This window comes from Cololabis saira, chromosome 8, assembly GCF_033807715.1.
Source record: "Cololabis saira isolate AMF1-May2022 chromosome 8, fColSai1.1, whole genome shotgun sequence".
Classification (NCBI taxonomy): Eukaryota; Metazoa; Chordata; class Actinopteri; order Beloniformes; family Belonidae; genus Cololabis; species Cololabis saira.
In genome coordinates, this window is record NC_084594.1 from 46,884,707 (window position 1) to 46,900,357 (window position 15,651).

The 15,651-nt window shown below is 43.3% G+C and overlaps 1 protein-coding gene across 2 annotated transcripts in view; it reads left to right on the plus strand.

Moving 5' to 3' along the window:
- Window positions 1-15,651, plus strand: part of phactr3b (phosphatase and actin regulator 3b) — a 75,565-nt gene that overhangs the window by 34,517 nt on the left and 25,397 nt on the right. For both annotated transcript variants that reach the window (XM_061728767.1, XM_061728768.1), the window contains exons 5-8: window positions 331-585; window positions 1,553-1,790; window positions 4,791-4,987; window positions 9,121-9,274. In XM_061728767.1, coding sequence (XP_061584751.1) covers window positions 331-585; window positions 1,553-1,790; window positions 4,791-4,987; window positions 9,121-9,274 — 844 coding nt within the window. The remainder of the gene's footprint in view (window positions 1-330; window positions 586-1,552; window positions 1,791-4,790; window positions 4,988-9,120; window positions 9,275-15,651) is intronic.

Genomic DNA, 15,651 nt, shown 5'->3' on the forward strand with positions numbered 1-15,651 from the left:
ACAATTCTATGCCACAATGTCTGTTTCCAGGTCTTATTTCACACAACTGACGAGAATTACGTTTCTATACGGTCAAAACGTACAAAGACCGGGTCAAATACAGGATTACAAAAGTAATCTGGGATCCATATACCGGGCTGCCTCAGAAAATTAGAATATTGTGATTTTCTGTAGTGCAATTACAAAAACAAAAATGTCATACATTCTGGATTCATTACAGTGTGAGGGCTGGTGTGTGTGGGCCGGTGATGAACCTCGCTACAGCACTAGATGGAGACAGAGACTCCAGAAACAACATGTTTCCTGACCCCAGCTGGTTGTCTGTTTCAGTTCCAGCCCTGACTGAAGATTCAAAGCCAGTAAGAACCGTGAGTCAGAGTGAGGATGGAGAGGAGGAGAGCTCCTCCCTGAGCCAGCCCGGGGAGGAGCAGCTGGAGAGGGGGGAGAGGGGGGAGAGGGGGGAGAGGGGGGAGGCCGGCGAGGCCGCGCAGGAGGAGCTGGAACCCCAACCCCAGAGACGGGCCAGCACCCCCCCACCCCAACACCACCCCATCAAGCTGCTGACCAGACTGGGCAGCTTAGACGGTGAGTTCCCCGGGACGGGTCTGGGGCGGAGGGACGCAGGACACCATGTTTATCTGGTTAGGGCCCGAGCACTGACAGTGCTAGGGCCCTATTGTATCTGTAGGAATTGTTTTTATCCTCCTTTTTATTTTTCCGACGAAATGAGGGCCTTTTTTTCCCCCTAAACGTGCCCCAAAAGTCACCAAATTTTGCACCAAGTCAGGCCTGGTGAAAAATGTGATATTTAATGGTTTGCATTAATGGGCGTGGCCTAATGGCTTAACAGCGCCCCCTAGAAAACTTTGTGCCTCAAGCCCCACAATACGGTTTGACGTACATGCACAAAAATTCGCTACAGACCTGTATCTGATTCATGTCACAACTTAAAGAAAAGTCTCTTGGAGCCATGGCCGAAACCGAACAGGAAGTCTGCTATTTTTAATTAATCGTGTAATTTTGGCGCAATTTATGCCATTTCTTCAGCAGTTATTACGGCCCGAACCGTAACGTGCACCCAGGTGTGTTATACATCAAAATGTGCGTCTCTATCCTGCGATGACACACATTACTTTTCTCAGTCAAAAGCGTTACCGTGGCGACGATAGACGCCAAAAAGCACGGCCCCCCTTCATCTGATTGGTCCATATTTAATAGTAAATATTTTCTGCAATAACTATTGAATGTTTTGACATAGAGAGTCGTGGGTGGTGTCATCGGACTCGGTTTTGAGTCCTTCACCTTAATTGGTGCAAATTAGCCCCTCCGCTTCATCTGATTGGTCGATATCTCATAGTTCCGATTTTCAGCCATAACTTTTGAATGGTTTGACATAAAGAGTCATGGGTGGTTTCATCCGCTAAATGTCCAGGCCTGAAGAATCTACATACAAGTCATACAAGCTTCCACTGCAGCCTGAACCTGCACAAGGGTGGAGGACCGTTCATCGCTGCTTGCAGCTTTAATTTTTTCAAATGGTTTTCTTCTACAGGTGCCCGTCCAGTGCCGGTTAAAAAGTCCCCAGCCACCCTACCAAGAAACTTCACCCTCCCCAAAGACCCTCACGGCTCCCTGCTGAGGTGCAGGATGTCCACGCCCACGGGCTCGCCCCACTTGGGCTCCCCCCACCTGGGCTCGCCCCACCTGGGGGCCCTGCACCCGCAGCTGCCCCCCAGCTGCATCATCGAGGAGCTGCACCGGGCCCTGGCCACCAAACACAAGCAGGACAGGTGAGGCCGCCGGGCCTGCACAACACACACCAAGCATCGCTCTCTTTATTCAACTTTATTTAACACAAATAATGTACAGATCAAGGCAGGGTGAAAAGGGTAGAAAATTAAGAAATAATTACAGCAACAATGGTGAAGAAAACAGATTCACACAAGAAACAAACCTAACAAAAAGCACAAGGACAGCAAGGTACAATAAAATCAAAAGAGCAAGGACTGAGTTATGGATGATACAGTTTCTTGGCAACACTATTCATATTATCAATCTTTTTCATAGATGTAAAGTAGTTGGTGAAAAAATAGAAAAATATAGTAAAGGAGGGAGTATTTCCACTTACAAGTGTGAATATGATATTTACCCAAAATAATCACCAGGTTGATAATGTTGGAATATTTAGAATCCAAGTTATCCATATAATAGATAACATCATTGTAAGTAAAAACAGGAATTGCATTATTTTTTTTAAAGATAACCAATTATGAATGTCAGACCAAAAGGACTTTGTAAAAGAGCAATTGAAAAAAAGATGTTCAATGGTCTCGGCCTCAGAAAGATCAACTTCCAATTTAAACCTTCTGTGTAACAAATCATTAACAGGATAAATAGCTGATTCTATTTTAAAGTGGGTTTCCTTGACTTTAGGGGTAATTGGTAACAATACATAAAAAGAGAAGGAACATTTTCTTCAGGGGATTTTTATATTATTGCAGACATATCAAGAGTTAAAATCTCCCCAGTTTTTCAGCTTAAAAAGCATTTCATTTTTAGCTGAGTACTGGATGAAAAATATATGAAATACTTTGGAAGAAGTATTGACATTTTATGAATCTACTTTAAATCCAAGCCCCATATTGTCCTGATGACTCAGCAAGAACGGGAGGAATATGGACCAAAAACAGGCTGGATGTACCGGACTGTCTCAGAACATTAGAATATTGTGATAAAGTTCTTTATTTTCTGTAATGCAATTAAAAAAAACAAAAATGTCATACATTCTGGATTCATTACAAATCAACTGAAATATTGCAAGCCTTTTATTATTTTAATATTGCTGATTATGGCTTACAGTTTAAGATTAAGATTCCCAGAATATCGTATTTTCGCGACCATATGGCGCACTGTGTGGAAAGGCGCACCCTCAGTTTTGTGTGTCATTTTTGGTTTTAAAACACACATACGGCGGAGCTGCACGCACACGCGCTGCAAAACACACACGCGCTAAAAATACAGCGGAAGCAAAACTTAGTTTGATATTTTATTTCACTTTTCACATCAATCAAACCCTTCAAAGGTTCATATTCTGTTTCTGCATTAAAGAATTTAAAAAAACCACCGGGTTGCTGCACATAAACCTGTCTCAGCCACTGATCATCTCCTCATCCATCCAGCCCTTTTCATTTCACTCTGGCTGGAAAAGTCTCTTTAGGGAACGCTTTTCTTTTAAAAATCACCATCGGCGGCAGTTTCTGTCCATCAGCGTGGCAGGCAAGCACAAGATTAAATAAACTTTTCATACCCCGTTGTGCTGCGGATCCCGACCGTGGCGGTCCCGGGTCCCGCTCCCCGTCTGCTCCCTCGCGCTGGACCGGGTCCGCTCCCCGTCTGCTCCCCCGCGCTGGACCGGGTCCCGGGTCCCGGGTCCCGGGTCCCGGGTCCCGGTCCGCCCCCCCCCCACGCTGGTCCCGCGCTGGTCCCGCGGCGGTCCCGCGGGACCGCCACCGCTCACACACACGCGCTGTCGGGGAGCCGGTACCGGGGTTTGTATCCAACAGGAGCTCCGCTAATTCAGCTGCGCCAGTCCGAATTTCTTCAGTTTCAATTTCTTCTGTCTCAGCTTCTTGATCATCATCATCCCTTCATCCAGCCCCCTCTTTTCATTCACCCTTATAATGACTCCGGCTGGAAACGTCTTATGCAAAGTTTTTCTTTTAAAAATCACCATGGGTTTCTGTCCATCAGCTGTGCCAGGCAAGCACCACATAAACCAGTAAGTATGTGTGTCGCGCCGCGAACACACCCGCGCATGTCGGGATCCGGTACCGGGTTTGTAACCGACAGATTTGGCTGCAAATTTCGGAGGGTGAAGCTGATCTGACCTGAGACAGACCCCAGAAATCTCTGCTCGCAAAGCGGCCAGGAACCAGGTCGATCGGACCGCTTTGGGAACCAGGAAGTCGGGCTGCAGCAGCGCCCATCACCGCGGCTTTAACCGGGGAAAGTCACCGGTTCCGACCGGCCGGGACCGGAGGAGCCCACATGGACTTGTAGTAGGGGCTCCCGGGGAAAGAGCACCAGCATTTCAGCTGGATCTGCAGCGGGGATGCGGCGACCCGCAAACCCACGGCAGGTGCATCCTCGGTTCCGACATGGAAAACACACGCGCTGCAGAACACACACACACAAGTGTGCTTATTTAAATAGAGCGAAGCAAAACTTAGTTTGATTGTATTTTATTTCACTTTACACATCAAGCAAATCCTTAAAAGTTTTCATCATCTGTTTCGCATTAAACAGCTCAGTGGAGTCTCATTCAAGTCCCAACTCACGGGGGCTTCACCCGCCCCCTTCTCCCTTTACCGTTCTCATGGTGGCCGGCCTTACATTACCGTAATTCAGCTAATAGACACGGCGCACCGTTTCAAAAGGCGCCCGGCACATTTAAAAAAAAAAAAAATGTACGCCTTATGGTCGCGAAAATACGGTATTCAAATTTTTTGAGATAAGATATTTGAGTTTTCTTAAGCTGTAAACCATGATCAGCAATATTAAAATAATAAAAGGATGGAATATTTCAGTTGATTTGTAATGAATCCAGAATGTATAACATTTTTGTTTTTGTAATTGCATTACAGAAAATAAAGAACTTAATCACAATATTCTAATTTTCTGAGACAGTCCTGTACATTGAATTATTTATTTCTATTGTGTGAAATGTAGATTTGGTTTGGGGACGCTGCAGAAAGTGTGTCTGACGGTTGTTTTGTGACACTGGATGTCAGTTTCCAGACGAAGGAAGTGCGCTGCTCTCCGAAGCGCAGGCCGGACGGCCGGCTGTCTCGGACCTCCAGCACAGAGAAGGAGCCGAGCGAGTCGGAGAGCAAACCGGGCTCCGATGAGAACAAGGAGAACAAGGAGAACTGGCGGCTGGACGAATACCTGAGCGATCCGGACAGCTGGAACGAGTCTGTGATCTCCGGTAGGCCTTTACTCTCCTACACTGCAGGGCTGGGGATCCATTCACATGTCAAGAATCCATTTGATTCCAATTATTAAGATTCAGAATCCATTATCAAGATTTGATTCGATCCGATATTAATTTGGGTTAGTGTTATTAAAACAGTTTTTTGAGCTGTTGCATGAATGATATGACTGTAGTTCTGCAACATATTAATACTAGTATTATATTGAGATTCTACAGCAAGTATTGCAGCTAATGATGCTGTAAGGACCAATCAGCTCCCAGAATGCTGATAGAACTGCTTTAGGAAACATCGTGTAGAATTATCAAACAGATCCAGGGAGGAAACAGAGACGGATGAAATCAGTTTTATTTTTTCCCACATTCTGTTTTAATTTTTTCCATTTTCGGTCTATTTCAGTTTTGAATTTTTGAGAATTTGGTTTTTAGCATTTTATGCAAATGTTACCCCAAAACAGTATATAAAGTAATGAAATATAGGCAATTTATGCAATTATAATGGAAAACTTTAATGTTTTCATACCTTTAAACATATTTAAAAGCAAAAACATGGCACCAGTTATTCTCATGTCCAACAAAACATTCCTTGTTTGGGCAGAAACAAAAAAATACCCAAACTTGTAATGTAATGATGAAAAATAATATAGACATACCAATCGAGTTTTAGGAGTTAATATGAGAATCGATTTAGAAAGGGAAAATGGATTTTTTCCACACATGCCTACTACACTGTATGTCCTAATGTCCAGAAATAGCTACACGTGGCCGTCGTGTCGGGAACGTGATCTCTGATTCTGCCTTTTGCAGTCAGATTTGTAGCTATGACAGATAGCAGAGCTGCTGGTGTTAGATCTGAGCGGCGCGTCAACATCTGCTCCGGTGACCCAGATGTGGGGCGTTCATGTGTGTCAGCGGTGCACAGCTGGCTGCCTGCACATCTGCACATCTGCACATCTGCACATCTGCACATCTGCACATCTGGGGGGGACAAACACAAACACAAACACAAACACAGACACGCTCACCTCCAGCACACGGGAGGGAATGTCCGTTGGCTCAAGGATAGAAACGTCGAGACACAGACCTACTTCCTTGGACAATAATAAAAATATTACTGATAATAAGTTAAGAAGAAAACTTATGAATATGAAGAGTCTTTAAATGATGGTCATGTTTTCTTTAAAAAGATGCTGTTTAATATTCTAACCAAGAGTTGATACATGAGTGCATCATTAACTGATGCTGGTAGTGTTTTTTTCTTCTTTTTTTCTGCATATATATTAATGGTTAATACCATTTCGGTAAAAACCTAAGGCATATATATATATATATATATATATATATATATATATATATATATATATATATATATATTTTTTTTTTTTTTTTTTTTTTTAATATATAATGTATATAATATATATTTTAATACGTCATATATATTTATTTTATATAAATATATATATGTATATATACATTTATACCATGGTCTGTGTGAATACTCCATTCTGATTGGCTGACAGGTGTAGGTTAAAAGTGATAACCTACACCTAGAAAACAAGTTCAGTCAAATTGCCTGATATCTTTAATATCATTACTGGATCAACTGCCACGTGGTAACCACGGCAACGGAGATTCAGAGAAGAAGAGCCTACTACCGCAGGACGGTAAAGAGCAGAAGTCCGGCAAATCTTAATATATATATATATCATATATGTAGCTTAATAAAACGATTTAGGAAACTATCTGTGGACTTTGATTCTGAAACAAATCTATTTCCTGTTTGTTACTGCAGCATAGCCGAGCGGAGCTGAGCGGACTAGAATATCTCCTGTTGCTGAGTCGTATCTCAGGTCCGTCCTAGTTACTGGATACGGTAGTGATTGTTCCAGGTATTAGTCAGACCCTCAGGTGTTACCAAGGAAACTGAGTTATGGCTTGTTAAAAAACTTTGTAACTTACCAGGTTCCAACGGCTGCAGACGAGAGAATAAATAGTCGCTCAGCCGCTCAGCTGTGGCTGGTTATAAAACTAATGATAGTTTGCTGCTAGTCTAAAACGCGAAAAACACAGGGAAACGCACAACGAGCACACAAGCCTTGGAGATCTGTAAGAGAAAAAACAAACAGACACGAGAACAAGCAGAGACACAAACAGGAACCATTCCAGGTCCCTGAGACTGAATCAAAGCTACTGCCATTATCTGTCCCCCAAAGCTGTGAGTGAGTGAGCAGGTGGTGTTAAAGTGGATCATGTGACTGCAGGGCAGCCACGTCACCCCCACCTGTCCCCACACTCAGTCATCAGATGGTAACGTCTTCACAGGAACAGACCAGTCATCATTCATTCATTCATCCTCAGCATCAGGTGTCAGTAGGATCTAATGCACCACATGACCAGCAGTGTGAGGAGTCAGACAGGGAGCTCTGGATCATTCACACTTAACTACCGTATTTTTGCGACCATTAGGCGCATATAAACGTCTTCTTTTTTTTTTTTATGTACCGCGCGCCCAATGACGCAATGCGCCCATTGTATTATTGTAAAGGCTGATTTATGGTTCCGCGTTACACCGTACGCCGTACCCTACGGGGTAGGGCTGGGTCGATTTAACACGGAACCATAAGGGAAGCAAACCATTGTAAGGCGGACGTAATTGAGGCCACCATGAAAAGTTAAGGGGGGAGGGGGGGGCGTGAATTTGCCGTGATTTGCAGACGTAGTGGGGACCACCATGAGAACGTTAAAGGGGGACGAGGGCGCGTGAATTGCCCGTGATTGCCCGGCGGCGGCTCCGTGGCGGGGCTCCTGGGGCGGACGGGGAGACTCGGGCTCGCTACCGAGAAGGAGACAGGCCCGACACGAAGGATTGTAGATGCGTGGGCTGACGTGTCTGCTGGGCTGGACTGTTGTTCGGGTTTTTGCAAAAGCCGCCATCATTTCCGAGGGGCCGCACGGCACGGAAAATGACCCGGCTGCTCAGCGCGGCCAGAGAGCTGCGGGCTCTGCCCGTCGCAGTGTGCAGCAGTTCTCCCCGTCTCAGCGGGATCAGGCTCGGATAAATGCAGAAACGGAGGATTAAGAGTTCGATGGGTTTGATTAATGTAAGAACTTAAATAAAGTACAATCAAACTAAGTTTTGCTCCCGCTGTACTTTTAAATACGCACACTTGTATGCTTGTGTGTGTGTGTGTGTTGTGCGGCGCTCCATGTGTGTGTAGACGGCGCCTTTTCGGTCGGTGCGCCGTATGTGTTTTAAATCCAAAAATGACACACAAAACTGAGGGTGCGCCTTTCCACACAGCGCGCCGAATGGTCGCGAAAATACGGTACATCTTTCAAATAAAAAAAAACTGTTAGAGCCAATTTATATTGTTGTGCTTCCCATTGAATAATAGGGGTATGTGAATTGTAGTGCCATTTTTGCACTGTAGGTGGTGTATGGAGACTCTGAGCACACAGTTTTTTGACCGTTTCACTTTGGCTTCGCATGGTTGCAGTTTTTGTTGGTCTTGTTTTACTGATCTCATGCAAGTTATGCAGTATAAGGCATGTAGTTCATTGGTGACAAAGGAGCTTGTCTGTAACAATAAATACCCCTTTTTTGAGCATCACAAAGGATGTTTATGGACAATCATTCAAACAACTGACATGCTGGCCAAGGAGACGCGTCATCTGTTTAAGGTCAATCAGCACCTCAGTGACTTGTAGGGTTTTTTTTTGGGTCAAATCAATTCAAGTCACGACAAAAACCTAACAACATGTTTACAAATGATCAGCTCTATTTCTGAGGGGTTTTTTTTGGTTTGTACTTTCTTGGGCTTTGATTGCTCGTATTGTAGCAGTGAATCTGCTTTCACGCCTTTCTTTCTTTCTGGTTTATTTTAAATGTGCAACTGTTAGGAATTGGGTTAAAAACCCACCAAAATGACATCAGATGGCCCAGTGCAGCAGCTACTCTGCTATCATTTGTGATGCACGCCACCACTGATGAGAGTATACATACATAACTAGTACATTTAAAGGTCCCATATCCTAGTTTTCTTAAAAGCCCCCTGTAGAGGGATCAGATCAGTAGGTTTATCTGCACACAGCTGTCTTTACTGGCCTTAATTCTCGCTCCACAATGACAGGGACCCTCCCACGCAGGATGAGGAAGGAGCTCCTGGCCGTGAAGCTTCGGAACCGGCCCAGCAAGCAGGAGCTGGAGGACCGCAACATCTTCCCCGTCCGCAGCAACCAGGAGCGGCAGGAGATCCGCCAGCAGATAGAACTGAAGCTGGCCAAGTGAGTGTCTGTGTGTGGACCCCATGAGCCCCCCATGAGCCCCCCATCAGCCCCCCATCAGCCCCCCACCCCCTCATCACGCTCCACCTCATGTATGTCTGTTTACTTGCTCTGCGTGACTTGTGTGCGGTCCAGTCCTGAGCTCAGCCCTCTGCACGGCAGAGAGCAGCCTCCTCATGTCTCAGACACGGAGCAAACTTAACATCTGGAGCCTCTGTTTCTCTGGTGCAACAGTTTTACACGCTCATATCAGGTTTTATAAGTGCAAAGTGGGCCACTGTGTCACATCGCCAACTGACAGATGTCCTGTAAACCGAACGAACGCAGCTTTCCTCTGGAGAGCAGCTCTGAGCCTCAGCATCCAGCTGTGATGTAACTGAAGCACATGGGACTTTATTTAGGCTTCAGCTGCCAGACCATCAACTTAAACTTGCTGAAACTGATGAACTCCATGGGGCCCAGACTTTTCCTGAGACAGAACAATGTTAATATTGACATCACAGCCTGAACCCGGCACATATCAGACATCACTGATACGGTGGTTCAGAGAGGTGGGGGGGGGGGGGTGACCTTTGGTTAGCCACCACCTCAGCGGTTTGGGAGGGGTTGGGTTATGTGGGGGGTTAAATAAAGGATTTTGGCATGGTGATAGCTGGATTCCAATATTTACAAGGTTCTTCATCCTGTGAGTGAATTCCAGGAGTGGGGAGTCCTGACTGCCTGGAGAGAGAAAGCTGGGTGGGCTCTGGGGGGGTGAGGGTTGGGTGTTTCCTTTTGGGGCTGGGGGAGACTCCCCTGTTGAGGTGAGGATAAGAATGATGACCCTGCAGTTTCTCTCTGACTCTGTCCTCCGTGGTCAGTCCTTGTCTCAGTTCTTCTCGCCACAGCGTCGTCTTTGGTTGTTTTGGAACATCCTGCCTCTTGTTCTGGATGGGGGCTGCTTGTTTGTGACGTAGATGATAAAAAATGTTGCTGCTTAGTAGGGCTGCAACGATTCATCGACGTTGTCGACAAAAATCGATAATCAAAATTGTCGACAATGAATTCCATTGTCGACAATTGTCGCCAGACGTGTTTTTCCAACGGAGTGAGGCATCTCACTTCAATACAATCTCTGCCGAGAGTCGCGCATGCGCGATAGCGTCTCTGCCGAGCGGTAGCGGGTAAACAGAATGACGGCGTCCCGTCCTGTAGCAGCTGCGCGTAACAAAACTTCTAAAGTTTTGGAGCCTTTTAGCCTCGATACAGTAAATAAAAAGATGACTTGCAAAGTTTGCAAAGCCGACCTTGCTTATCACGGGAGCACGTTGGTAATGCACAAGCATTTGAAGAGAAAGCACGTCGGGTCTGGGTGACGAGTTTCAACAAATGATGCACCAGTTCAACCCAGACCACGTCCTGCCATCCAGAACCCATTTACCCACTACATACAGAGAAAATATGAGACGTTTTATTTTATTTTTTATACAACACATTTGCCTGTTCTTAAAAAATGAAAAATAATGGACAGAGGTTTATTTATTCATGGATTTATGTCTGACTGATCACTGCCTGTCCTTGGTTTTAAATAGGACATTTTATTAATTTTTGGTATGAACAGGGGCAAAGTTGAATAAAATATCTACAGGACTGTCTCAGAAAATTAGAATATTGTGATAAAGTTCTTTATTTTCTGTAATGCAATTAAAACAACAAAAATGTCATACATTCTGGATTCATTACAAATCAACTGAAATATTGCAAGCCTTTTATTATTTTAATATAATTTTTTAATTATAATTATAATATTCAAATTTTTTCAGATAGGATATTAGAGTTTTCTTAAGCTGTAAGCCATGATCAGCAATATTAGAATAATAAAAGGCTTGCAATATTTCAGTTGATTTGTAATGAATCCAGAATGTATGACATTTTTGCATTACAGAAAATAAAGGACTTTATCACAATATTCTAATTTTCTGAGACAGTCCTGTATTTTTCATTGAAGTACCCATCTTTCTCGTGTTTATTATCATTTGCCACATAATTAAAGCGACATACTAAATTTAAGAAAAAATTACTAATTATCCGATTAGTCGACTAATCGTTTCAATAGTCGGTGACTAGTCGACTATTAAAATAGTCGTTAGTTGCAGCCCTACTGCTTAGCAGTTGTCCTCGCGGCTTGTTCAGATGAGAGACACCTGCCTTAAAGAGATGTCTGTGACCCCAAAAGATGTTGAAATTGTCAATAAAATGTATTGATTGAGCAGCACATGCATCTTTGAGCCATCTGTTCAGCATCATCAGCCTGCTGAATCTCTCATCTCCTTGCCGAACCGTTGGTACAGGTCCACTGAAAAACACCTCAGTATTTAAGCATGCAGCTTTGTTTATCAGATCAGTGAAGTCTAGCTTTGATATCTCTGATTGTTGCTTCACAACATCAAGGGCTCCTGTGTGTATGATGAGAGCTTTAGCTGTCGGATGCTCCGCAGCAATGCTCCGGATCTTCTTTGTGATATCAGACACCATGTTGTTGGTAAAACAGAGTACTGTAGTGCCTGTAGTCCTTTAGCAAGGGATTTAGTCTCATACCTGTCTCTGGAGCTGGAAGATGAGCCTTCTCTCAGGGAGTCTGGAGTTTGAGAGAGTGGAGTAAATCTGTTCTCCAGTAGAATCCCTGTGTTTTGGGGAGATTTGCTCTTAGCTTTTATTGTAGCCTTCCTTCTCTTACCGGGTACTGGGGTTGAAGAGTCATTCCTGTGCGATGGTAGTGCAGGCCACTCGATGTCGTCCAAAGTCAGCAGGTGCCGGGTTATGCCTGATAACCGTCTTCTCAGATCTGAGGGAGGCGATTTGTAATGCTTTGGCTTCGCACCAAGAGAGTTCCAGGGAGGACTTGTTGATTTATTTCCTTTTATACTCGGCTCCTGTTGCGTCTTGGTGGTGTTAGTTAGCTTTCTGTTAGCCTGCTCCTGCTTTCACTGTTTTGGGAAGTCGGCAGAGTAGATTCATTCCCATATTGTCCATTTATCTCCCCATTCACTTCGAGCCTGTGAATTTTTGTTTCCAGTACTGCTATCTTCTGGAGCAGTTTGTGGTAATCATCCATGGAAAAGGAAAAGGGAGGCATCTTGCTGCTAATTAGCTTCTGCTAGCTGCTGCTAGCTGAGATCCTCAATCCCCGTCATGATAGTGCAGGCTTGTGCTGCTGATAAGCTACGCTCACAGAGTACTAAAACGGTTTAAAATAAAACTGGTTGTCTTCGGTAACTATCATAAATTAAGCTCCCGGTGGTAAGGTATCCCGGTCCTGCTTTCCAGAAATTGTTTTGCAGAAAAGAAAAGATTGCAGAGAAGAAAAACAAAGCGGGAGAGCACGAGCGTCAGGAATTTTAGCTACGTTTTAAAAGAGAATCTAAGAGGGAGCTGGGTGGTATCGTTGGAAATTGCGCTGATTGTGAGGATACAAAGCTGCGAAGTTGCAGATACTTGAAGAAGTTTGAGAAGAAGCTGCTCGAATGATGCAAAATTATCATCAATATATAAATCTTTCAAAGTAGCTAATCCACTTCTGGTCCAGATATCAAGGGATCTGTCTATGATGGAGGGTTTAAACATATTGTTTTTCGATATAGGTGCATTCATCAACATGTTATTAAGTGAAAATGCTTGTCTGAACTGAGCCCAAATCTTCAGGGAATGCTTAACTAACTAGATTCTCAGAATATCTGGATACAGGTTCTGGTAATGGGAGAGGTTTTTATGATGTTTAATGAATTCTTGTATTACAACACTCTTCTGAATCGAATCAGGACACAGTTATTCAGTACACTTTCTATGTTTTTATCTGCACCCAAATACCTAATCATCTGTCCGCTAAATCCGGTGTAATCTCATCTCGGTGATCCTGAAGTTAATCCCACCTTTTTAGGCCGATCATATTTTGTGCTATATGTTACGTAAGCAAAAAAAAAAACAGCATCTCTTTGCAGTGGCATGACTCTGTACTTTTCCACTCGGATAAAAGCATCTGCTAAACGAATGTAATGTGAGATATGTTCTAATTCCTGGAGTGCGTGAGGAGGAGGAACCCACACAGAACATGATCACGGCTGTGTTACGTAAAAGGCTTTTATCACGGTGACGGTGATTAGGTCATGTTTTTGTGCTTAATGTGATAAAAGCACCAGTCTGGGGGGGGTTGTTTAAACGCTTAATGACTCCGTATTCCATTGAAATTGCTGCCAGCCGGTGAGAGTGCTGGATCATCAGCGAGTGACTGTTTGACTTGTTGTACTCACGCTGAAGCTGCTTCTGTGCTGTTTGTACTTTCACTCAGAACACGTTCAGATTAGTCTTTTCTCACCTGGAATAAAACTGGTATTTGTGCTTTTATTAACTATTAGCAGCACTTCAGAGCAAAACTCTTGCTTGTTAATGAAAAGCGCTGAGCGCTTCAACTCAAGGTGGACCGGCTCTCGGATCAAACAGAAGCAGTTGCTCTCAAAAAGTCACACATTGCAGATCACTAACATCAGTTTGATCTCCAGCTCAAAAGAAGACATCTTCTGGCTGAATTGACCTTTTTTTGAATTTTTTTTTTGCATCATAAGCCAGGGGTCGCCAACTTGTCACCTTGTGGGCAATATTATGTTAACAGACTAGAGTAGATACTGCTGGCATATTGCTGCCTCTATTGGCGAGGTTCTGTTTATCTAAGTTGAGTGATTTTAATTATAGTTCTAGTTTTTGTAGTACTTTGTTGTTGCACTTAATTGTTGTTTTTCCACTTCAAATTGTTGTTGCACATTGCTGTTGCAGTTTATTTAAAACCAAAAATAAAGTAGATAACGTGTTTACTGTAAATGGTTTATAAATGATCTATTTGATTACTTACCTACACTGTAGATGACACTCAGTATCACTTAGTACTATATCACTTTAAATATTAAGTGTAAATCAACCCCAGGCCGCTCTTGTAGCTGAATTTGCTCCATTTCAGATTAAAAACCATAGATGGTAAAAACCTGCCAGGCTGACAGTAGGATGATGAAACAACTCTGCTGCAACTGTGCAGCTCTCTGACCTTTGACCTGTTGCTTCTCTGTGTGGCCAGTAGGGGCAGTTGCTGACTTTGATCAATATTCATTGAAAGATTTTTCTGCAAGTTTGTAAATCTGTTTTCTGCTTCCATGGTATAAATCACTGTGGATTACAATCTAACTACAAGAAAAAGTTCTTCCATCTAGTTTTACAAGTGTATTTGCAATGACAGGGAAGAACATGAAATAAGTTTATAGTGGGTGTGTGAATGATCAATAATCAGTATTATTGGCAGTAATAGAGGGCCCCAAAATCATATTTTGCTTAGGGCCCCATGGAGGCTTGGGAAAATCTGGGGGAATGGTGGATTTGATCATATGGGGACAGATAATTTGTGCTGATTACAAATAATATAATATATTACAAATAATAGCAGTGACCAAAACACCTGCAGAAATACTGCAGGAATGACATAGCAGCAGTTAAATGCAGCCTTCTGTAAGCTTTAAATATCCACTGGGCTTACATCAAATACATCAAAACACAACAATAAAAAACACTTTTCTGAACTTATCAATATGACTCTGTCCTTCACAGGATAAGTAACATGGATCACTGCAAAAACTCAAAATCTTAACAAGAATATTTGTCTTATTTCTAGTTAAAATGTCTCATTTTAGTAAAAAAAATCTCATTACACTTAAAACAAGACTCATCACTGGAAAAAACAACAATTTTCACCTGTTTCAAGTAGATTTTCACTTAAAATAAGCAGAAAAACGTTCCCAGTGGAACAAGATTTTTTTGCTTGTAATGAGAAGATAAATCTATTTCTACTTATTTCAAGTGACAATTTACTTGAAACAGGTGAAAATTGTCAAATAAGTTATTTTTCTGGTGATGACTCTAAATGTTGAAATAGCAGTAAAACCACATTCATTGATGAAATGACATAAGGGATGGAAAGGGGGGATGGCAGTTTTACAGGGGGGATGATTTGGACCGTTTTTATTTCAGGGGGGGATGATTTGGACCGTTTTTATTTCAGGGGGGATGATTTGGACCGTTTTTATTTCAGGGGGGATGATTTGGACCGTTTTTATTTCAGGGGGGATGCCATTCCCCCTCATCCCCCCTCAACTCCAGTACTGCTGACAACAGTCTAAAAGATATTTCACCGTTAGCTAAAGGGACAGCAGGTTCAACTGATTGATCAGGAAATAACCACAGAACAGTCCCATATCTGTTGCATAATTCTGTCAATATAAAGGTGAAAGTGCAGCGTGAACAGCAGCGGGGTCAGCCCTTCTTCCTGGGTGTGATTGTGTCACGTATCCAGCAGCATCAGC